We start from the raw sequence: 8,702 nt of genomic DNA, 5'->3' as shown, positions 1-8,702 counted from the left end.
ACCATGGAGGGTGGGAAGCACCTCCTTGGAAAACTAGGGATCTGGGATCAGCTTTGGGAATGTGGTCCCAGAGGGTCTGTGGGGTGTTGACGGCCGTCGTGGTGACTGTGGCGTCAGGAATATCCCAGATCCACCCACTCCTCTCCCTCCCAGATGGGAAAACCATGGATTACGCCGAGGTGTCCGGCACGTTCGTGCGCCTGGCAGACACCCACTTCATCCGGAGGTGCCCGATGGTCCCGGAAAACCCCCGGAATGCCGCGGAGCCGCCGCCCCCCGCGCCCGCCCTGGCCATCGCCGAGAGGGACATGTACGTCGTGCCGCGGCTCAGCCTCACCGGTGAGGGAATTCCCGGGATTTCGGGGGCCTCGGGAAGCGCTCGGCCGCGTGATTCCGGGTGGGAGATGCCGGTTTTTTGGCTCGGCAGGGAAAGGGAAGAGGAGACGCTCGTGCGACGAGGAAGAGGACGGGCAACGCAAGGCCAAGAGGCAGAAGCAGGAGGGAGGAAGCTCGGAGGTACTGGGAATTCCAGGCCTGGGAAGGGTGGGATGGGCATATTCCTGAACTGGAGAAACCAGGGGGGTTTGTGAGCCCTTTCCCTCATTTTTTGTGGTTCCTTTTCCTTGTTTTTCTGCTGCCTCATCCTCATCTTTTGTGGCTCCTCTTCCTCACTTTCCTTGTCTCCTCTTCCTCACTTTTCTTGTCTCCTCTTCCTCAGTTTCCTTGTCTCCTCTTCCTCACTTTTCTTGTCTCCTCTTCCTCAATTTTGTGGCCCCTTTTTCTCATTTTTTTGGCTCCTTTCCTTAAGACTTTTTCTGCCCCTTTTCCCTCAGTTTTGTGGCTCCTTTTTCTCTTTTTTGGGCTCGTCTTTCACATTTTTTGTGGCTTCTTTTCCTGATTTTTTATGACTCCTCTTCCACATTTTTTCATCCCTCTTTTCCCTCAGTTTTGCGGCCCCTTTTCCTCACTTATGGTTGCTCCTTTTTCCTGCCTCATTTCCCTCATTTTCCCATCTCTTTTCCCTTATTTTTATGTTCCATTTCCCTCAGCTTTCTGCCTCTTTCCCTCACTTTTTACCGCTCCTTTTTCATGCCTCGTTCCCTCATTTTCCAGTCTCTTCTCCCTTATTTCTGTCTCATTTCCCAGCACTTTCTGCCTCCTTTTCCTCATTTTTTCCCCGCCTCCTTTCCACCAGCTCCATGGCTTCTTTCCCTCAGTTTTCCCACCTCTTTTCCCTCATTTTTTGTCCCTTTCCCCCCTCAGCCCCCACCGGACGACGGCATTTACTGGCAGGTGAACCTGGAGCGTTTCCACCAACACTTCCGTGACCAGGCTCTGGTCAGCGCTGTTGGCAGCCGTATGGACCAGGTCTGGCTCTCCCACCCCCATTCCCGCTCTGGAATCTGGCTTTTCCCTGCCCTGAATCCCATTTTTCCCCCGTGCAGACCAGCAGCGAGGTGGTGCGGACGATGCTTCGCATGAGCGAGGTGACCACGGCCTCGGGCGCGTCCCACACCCAGCCCCTCTCCTCCAACGAGGTGGGTCCTTGGGAGCCCCTGGAATGCTGGGAATCCCTTGGAATGCCTTTGATATTCCCTGCTTTTTTTCCCCCCATGTAGATATTCCGGGCTCTTCCTGCTGGGTACAACATTGGGAAGCAGGTGCTGGACCAGTACCTGGCGCTCCTGGCTGATGATCCGGTGGGTGCTCCTGGGTTCTCCAGGGCTTTTCCAGCCTCTGGAATTCCATGCTTCCATGGAATTCGCTCTGTCTGTCTGAAGGGAAAGCAGGTTTTACTGAGAGTTAATGGTTTTTAACAGATACTGACCAATTTTGAAGTTTTTGTACAGATATTGGAGTTATTTAGATATTAAAGTTACTTAAAAGATATCGGAGATATTTAACAAATACTGAAGACCTTGAAGTGATATCAAAGATATTGAACAGATATTGAGGTTATTTATCAGATATTGAAAATATTTAAAAGATACTGGAGATATTTAACAGATACTGAAGTTATTTAACAAATACTGAAAGCATTGAACAGATATAAAAGTTATTAAAGGGATATTGAGGTTATTTACCAGATATTAAAGTTACTTAAAAGATATCGGAGGTATTTAACAGATACTGAAGTTATTTAAGAAATCCTGAAGGCATTGAACAGATATCAAAGATACTGAACAGATATTGAGGTTATTTATCAGACATTAAAGTTATTTAAAAAATATTGGAGATATTTAACAGATATTGAAGTTATTTACAAATCCTGAAGGCAATGAACAGATATTGAGATTATTTACCAGATATTAAAGTTACTTAAACAATACTAGGGATATTTAACAAATCCTGAAGTTATTTAACAAATCCTGAAGGCATTGAACAGATATCAAAGATATTTAATACCCAAAGGTATTTAACAGTCACTGAAGATATTTATAAGATATTAAAGGGATTTAGAAGCCTCTGGAAGTGTCACTATTTGTTGAAGTCATAGATTTTTTTTTTCTTTTCCCAAAATCTCCATCTTTTTCTTCCCACTCCAGATTTTAAGGAAAACAACCCAACCATGTTTTCCTTCTTTGGGGATGTCCTGACCTCTCCCCTGTTGTCTCTCCCTGCAGCTGGAATTCGTGGGGAAGTCGGGGGACAGTGGAGGGGGCACCTACACCGTCAGTATCCTTTGGAGAGGGGGGAACACACTTGGTGTTCCAGGCCTGAAGCTCTGGAATTTTCCAAGCTCTGGAATTTTCTCCTTGACCTCACCCCCCTGCAGACCTGCACAAGGCCCTGGCGTCTCTGGCCACGGCCACGCTGGAGTCCATCGTGGAGGAGAGGTGACAAGGGGACCTGGGATACTTCCAGGCTCTTCCAGAGCCCCTTCCAGAGTCCCACATTCCCTCCTCATCCCGCTCTTCCCGCGCAGGTTCGGCTCCCGCTGCGCCCGGATCTTCCGCCTGCTCCTGCGCAAGAAGCACCTGGAGCAGAAGCAGGTGGAGGATTTTGCCATGATCCCGGCCAAGGAGGCCAAGGACATGCTCTACAGGATGCTCTCCGAGAACCTGGTGTCCCTGCAGGTGAGGGAATGCCGGGATCCGGGAGATTCCCCTGGGTGGAATTGCTTGTCCAGGGGTTTCCAGGCACTTCCAGGTGATCCTGGCTGGGAGCTGGCACCAGGGACACCTCTGGGGAGGGGGGGATCCCACCAGGGACAGCTCTGGGGAGGGAGACCCCCTTAGCTTGGTCCCTGCCCCTCTCCTTCCCACAGGAGATTCCCAAGACTCCGGACCACGCTCCATCCCGCACCTTCTACCTGTACACGGTGAACGTGGCGGCTGCTGCCCGGATGCTGCTGCACCGCTGCTACAAGGTGAGTGCCCAGCACCTGAACATCGGCCATTCCAGCCTATCCAAGCGGGAATTCCCAGGGAATCCAGGTGGCACAGCCCCCTCCTTCCCAGTGCCACCATCCCTGTGTCCCTTCATGGGGTTCCCTGGTGTCCCCCAACTCACCTGGGCTGGGGGTCTCACCTGGCTCTGTATCCTCAGAGCTCCTGCTCCAGTATCCAAGTGTCCAGGTGTCCCAGTCCCCTCCTTCCCAGTGCCACCATCCCCATGTCCCCTCATTGGGTTTTTGTGAGTGTGGGGTCCCTTGGTGTCCCCCAACACCCCTGGGCTGGGGGGCTCACCTGACTCTGTATCCCCAGAGCTCCTGCTCCAATATCCAGGTTTCCAGGTGTCCCAAAGGTGGCAGTGCCACCATCCCCGTGTCCCCTCATGGGGTCCCTTGGTGTCTGCCAACACCCCTGGGTTGGGGGGCTCACCTGGCTCTGTATCCCCAGAGCTCCTGCTCCAATATCCAGGTGTCCAGGTGTCCCAGAGGTGGCAGTGCCCCCATCCCTGTGTCCCCCCAGTGCCCCCCAACACCCCCGTTTGCCCCCAGAGCGCCGCCAACCTGATGGAGCGCCGGCAGCACGAGACGCGGGAGAACAAGTGAGCGCCGTGCCGGGAGCGGGGGCTGAGACACCAAAGAGGGGGGTCTGGAGCCACCAGCGCCTCGTCCCCGTGTCCCTGTCCCCCGGCAGGAGGCTCCTGGAGAAGTCCCAGCGGGTGGAAGCCATCCTGGCCTCCATGCAGGCCACGGGCGCCGAGGAGGAGCAGCTGAGGGAGGTGGAGGAGATGCTGACGGGGCCCGAGAGGCAGCAGCTGGAGAACCTCAAACGCAACGTCAACAAGTGAGGGGACAGGAAGGGGATGGGGAGGGGATGGGGAGGGGACAGGGATGGGGATGGTGACAGGGAGGGGGCCAGGATTGGGGTCAGGGACCCCCCAGTGGCTGCCCACTGCTGTCTGTCCCCAGGATCGACGCCAGCGAGAACCAGGTGGACGAGACCATCTTTGTGCTGGAGTCGTTCATCGAGAGCACCGTGAAGAGACCCTGAGGGAACGGGGCAGGGACAGGGATGGGGACAGGGACAGGAGTGGGGAAAGGGTCAGGAGTGGGGACAGGGACAGGAGTGGGGACAGGGACTGGCCGCCTCCACCTGTGGTGCTTGTGCTGCTGCGGGGAATAAAGCAACAGTTGCTGATGGCACCTGAGTGTCAACGGGGGACAGGGACACAGAGGACATGGGGACAGCTGTCACCCCTCAGTTTGGCTGTTCATGGATCCCCCCTCAGTTTGGGTGTTTAATGATCACCCCTCAATTTGGGTGTTCATTGATCACTCCTCAATTTGGGTGTTTATCCCCCCTTAATTTGGGAGACCCCCTGGCAGGACCGAGGGACCCCCCTGTCCAATCCCCACACCCCCCCCAAAGCTGTAATTTATGGCAGTGCCATTAATTAAAGATATTTATGGAGCGGTGGGTGCGATGTGGGGGGAAGGGGGATGCTCGGGGGGGGTCTTTTGGGGACCCCCGGGATGGGACACCCGTGTTTGAGGGGGATATTTTGGGGGCACGTGACCTCCGGGACGGGACACACGTGACTGGGGGACACACGTGCGCTCGCCCCGCCCACCACGCTCCGCTTCTGGTCTTGCGCCCAATCACAGCGCGCTCCCTTCGTGACGTACAACAAGGGGCGGGGCAGCCCCGGGGAGGGGGCGGGGCGCGCGCGGTTGCCGGGGCAACGGCGCTTGCTGTGGCCACGGCCCTGTGGGGTTGTGGCCATCCCAGAACCGGCCCCTCATCACCTCCAGAGGCTCTCCCGGGTCCTACCGGGACCCCGCGCCCCGCTCGGGGGTCACCGGTGCTTCCCGCGGCCCCCCCGGCGTCCACCCCCGGGCCCGCTGTTGTCCCCTCACCCGGTGCGGCCCGGCCCTGACCCCGCCGCGCGCCCGCCTTGTGACGTCATCACACCGCGCCCTCCGCTCCAAGATGGCGGCGGCCGGGAGGGGCTGAGCCGGGCCCAGGCACGGAACGGGATCGGGAACGGGAGCGGGATCGGGGCTGGGAGCGGGATCGGGAACGGGAGCGGGGCTCGGACTGGGAGCGGGATCTGGGCTGGGGCTGGGAGCGGGATTGGGAACGGGACAAGGGTGGGGCCGGAACTGGGACTTGGAGCTGAACAGGGGCTGGGCCGGGACCACGACGGGGCTGGGGGGGGCTGAGCCGGGGCCGGGCAGGTGCCGGGGCTGGGAGGGACAGGGGGTGGACAGGTATCGTTACCGGGGGGTGCGCAGGTGCCGTTACTGGGAGTACCGGTTCTGTCTGAACTGGTACCGGTCCCGGTGGTCCCGGCGGTGTCTGAGCCGGTACCGGGGCCAGGCAGACACCGGTCCCGGTGGTCCTGGTAGTGGGCAGGTCGCGGTACCGATGGTGTCTGAGCCGGTCCAGGGGTGTTCCGGTGGTCCCGCCGGTATCTGAGCCGCTCCCGGTGATCCCGGCGGTCCCGGCGGTGTCTGTGCCGCTCCCGGCCGTCCCTGCCCGTCTCCCTCCCCTCCCTCACCGCCCCTCTCCGCTGCCCTCCCGCAGCCCCGCCATGCCTCCGCCGTGCCCGGCGCTGCCCCGCGCTGCCCCCGCGATGCCTCCCGCTGCCCGCGCGTCCCGGCCCGGCGCCGCCGCCGCGTCCCGGTGAGGTTTATCCCCCCCGGTGAGGCGATGCTGCGGCGGCTGCTGGAGCGGCCGTGCTCGCTGGCGCTGCTGGTCGGCTGCCAGTTCGCCTTCGTCGCCTACTTCTCGCTCGGCGGGTTTCGCAACCTCACGGCGCTTTTCGGCCGCGGGGCCGGGCCCAGCTTCGACTATTCCCGCACCCGCGACGTCTACGAGAACCTGAGCCGGCTCCTGCCCCCCCGGCCCCCGCCGCCAGACCCCGCCAGACCCCTCCCGTACTGCCCCGAGAGATCGCCCTTCCTCGGTGAGGGGGGGAACGGGGGGATTAGGGAGGGGGAATGAGGGGGAAATGGGAGGGAAAGTGGGGTTTGGGGGGGGGGAATGAGGATTTGGGGGGCTGGGGAGGGGAAAACAAGGGGTTTGGGGGATCCCCGAGGGGAGAAATGAGGAGTTTGGAGGGAAAACGGGGGGTTTTTGGGGGTAAATGGGGGGTTTGGGGGATCCCCGAGGGGAGAAATGGGGGGGTTGGGACGGAGGGGACACAGCCTGGGGGTCCCCAGTTTGGGATTGGGGGGAGGACACACCCCCAGGACCCCCCAGTTTAGGACTGGGGGGGGGTAAATCCCAGGGCTCTCCTGATTTGGGAGTGGGGAGGGTCACACCCCAAGAACCCCCAATTTGGGGATTCCTGAGGGTCCCTCTCGATTTGGGGTGAGGTGAGGACAAACCTCTGGGGCCTTCCACTTTGAGATGGGGGGGGACACACTCCCAAAACCCCTCTGCTTTGGGATGGGGCAGGGGACACACCCCCAGGACCCCCCAGTTTGGGATTGGGGCAGGAACACACTCCCAGGACCCCCCAGTTTGGGATTGGGGGGGGACACACCCCCAGGACCCCCTGGTTTGGGACTGGAGGGGACAAATCCTGGGCCCCTCCACTTTGAGATGGGGAGGAGACACTCCCAAAACCCCCCTGGTTTAGGATTGGTTGAGGGACACACCCCCAGGACCCTCTGATTTGGGACTAGGGGGGGACACACCCCCAGGACCCCCCAGTTTGGAATTGGGGCAGGAACACACTCCCAGGACCCCCCAGTTTGGGACTGGGGGGGACAAATCATGGGCCCCTCCACTTTGAGATGGGGAGGGACACACTCCCAAAACCCCCCTGGTTTGGGACAGAGGGGACAAATCCCGGGGCTCCCCTGATTTGGGGTTGGGGGGGGACACACCTGGGGGGACAAGCTCCTGGGAGTCCCCCTCGATTTCGGGTACCCCTGGGCCCCTCCACTTTGAGATGGGGGGGAAGACACTCCCAAAACCCCCCTGGTTTGGGATTGGGTGAGGGACACACCCCCAGGACCCCCTGATTTGGGATTGGGGGGAGACACACCCTCAAGACCCCCTGATTTGGGACTAGGGGGGGACACACCCCCAGGACCCCCCAGTTTGGGACTGGGGGGGACAAATCCACTTTGAGATGGGGAGGGACACATTCCCAAAACCCCCCTGGTTTAGGATTTTGGGGACACCCACCTCCCCTGGCCCCCCTGCTTTGAGACTGGGGGGGGCGGGCAACCCCAATTCGGGGTCCTTTATCCCCCCCAGCCCCACGTACCCCCCTTTACTCCCCTCTTCCCCCCCTGCAGTGGGTCCCCTGACTGTGACCTTCGCCCGGGTGCCGTCCCTGGAGCTCATCAGGGCCAAGAACCCGGGGGTGGGGCCGGGGGGTCGGTACCGACCCCCCCTGTGCGAGGCCCGGTCCCGCACGGCCGTCATCGTCCCCCACCGCAACCGGGAGAGCCACCTGGGCCACCTCCTCTACTACCTGCACCCCTTCCTGCAGCGCCAGCAGCTCCACTACGGCATCTACGTCGTGCACCAGGTCCGGGGGGGGGTTTTTGGGGGGGTCTTGGGCGTCCCAGACCCTTTTTCCAGACCCCTGTGGGATGGGAGTTGTGCGTGCGACAGGGTGGAGATGCTGAATGTGGGGGTGAAGGGGGGATGAAGAGGGGTTTGGGAGGCCCCAGAGGGGCTTGGGGCAGTTTGGAGGGTCCCCACGGAGGGTTTTGGGGGTCCCCAGAGGGGCCTGAGGATGTTTGGGGGCTCCTGGGGTCCCAGACCCTTTTTCCAGACCCTTTTTTCAGATGCCTGCGGGATGGGAGTTGTGTGTGATGAAACAGAGATGCTGAATGTGGGGGTAAAGAGGGGATGAAGAGGGGTTTGGGAGGCCTCAGATGGGGGTGAAGAGGGAGTTCAGGGGGGTTTAGGGGTCCCCAGAGGGATTTGGGGGGTCCCAGGGGTCCCAGACCCTTTTTCCAGAGCTCTGCGGGATGGGAGTTGCGTGTGTGATGGAGTGGAGATGCTGAATGTGGGGGTCCCCAGAGGGGCTTGGGGCAGTTTGGAGGGTCCCCACAGAGGGTTTTGGGGGTCCCCAGAGGGGCCTGGGGATGTTTGGGGAGTCCTGGGGGTCCCAGACCCTCTTTCCAGGCCCCCCCTGGGCCGGGAGTTGTGGGTGGAGATGCCCGATGTGGGGGTGAAAGGGGAGCTCAGGGGAGCTTAGGGGTCCCCAGAGGGGCTTGGAGAGGTTTGGAGGATCCCCAGGGGGAGCTCTGGGGGGTCTCCAGAGGGGCTTAGGGAGGTTTG

At 60.0% G+C, this 8,702-nt stretch overlaps 2 protein-coding genes across 2 annotated transcripts; both read left to right on the top strand.

The window, feature by feature from the left end:
- Positions 1-22: 22 nt before the first annotated feature.
- LOC113962784 (DNA-directed RNA polymerase III subunit RPC3-like) lies at positions 23-4,791 on the top strand. The gene is made up of 12 exons (XM_027673553.1): positions 23-339; positions 428-516; positions 1,264-1,368; positions 1,446-1,538; positions 1,620-1,700; positions 2,625-2,676; positions 2,777-2,837; positions 2,927-3,077; positions 3,269-3,370; positions 3,944-3,993; positions 4,086-4,235; positions 4,361-4,791. The coding sequence occupies exons 1-12, from the start codon at positions 60-62 to the stop codon at positions 4,440-4,442; spliced, it is 1,296 nt and encodes a 431-aa protein (XP_027529354.1). The 5' UTR covers positions 23-59; the 3' UTR covers positions 4,443-4,791.
- Positions 4,792-5,265: 474 nt separating this feature from the next.
- LOC113962785 (beta-1,4-galactosyltransferase 3-like) lies at positions 5,266-8,064 on the top strand. Its single transcript, XM_027673554.1, has 3 exons — positions 5,266-5,416; positions 5,979-6,360; positions 7,706-8,064. Exons 2-3 carry the CDS (start codon positions 6,105-6,107, stop codon positions 8,062-8,064), a joined length of 615 nt encoding a protein of 204 aa, XP_027529355.1. The 5' UTR covers positions 5,266-5,416; positions 5,979-6,104.
- The last annotated feature ends 638 nt before the right edge of the window (positions 8,065-8,702 follow it).

Source organism: Neopelma chrysocephalum, unplaced genomic scaffold (assembly GCF_003984885.1).
Source record: "Neopelma chrysocephalum unplaced genomic scaffold, ASM398488v2 Primary Assembly neopelma1_185081, whole genome shotgun sequence".
Classification (NCBI taxonomy): Eukaryota; Metazoa; Chordata; class Aves; order Passeriformes; family Pipridae; genus Neopelma; species Neopelma chrysocephalum.
The sequence above is the reverse complement of the archived record's forward strand: the minus strand, read 5'-3'. Positions and strand labels throughout refer to the sequence as shown.

Coding starts and splice junctions, on each gene's coding strand:
- LOC113962784 (XM_027673553.1), top strand. CDS start 60: ATGTGGTCCCAGAGGGTCTGTGGGGTGTTGACGGCCGTCGTGGTGACT. Junction 1,701..2,624: donor CGCTCCTGGCTGATGATCCG/GTGGGTGCTCCT, acceptor CTCTCCCTGCAG/CTGGAATTCGTGGGGAAGTC. Junction 2,677..2,776: donor AGGGGGCACCTACACCGTCA/GTATCCTTTGGA, acceptor ACCCCCCTGCAG/ACCTGCACAAGGCCCTGGCG.
- LOC113962785 (XM_027673554.1), top strand. CDS start 6,105: ATGCTGCGGCGGCTGCTGGAGCGGCCGTGCTCGCTGGCGCTGCTGGTC. Junction 6,361..7,705: donor CGAGAGATCGCCCTTCCTCG/GTGAGGGGGGGA, acceptor CCCCCCCTGCAG/TGGGTCCCCTGACTGTGACC.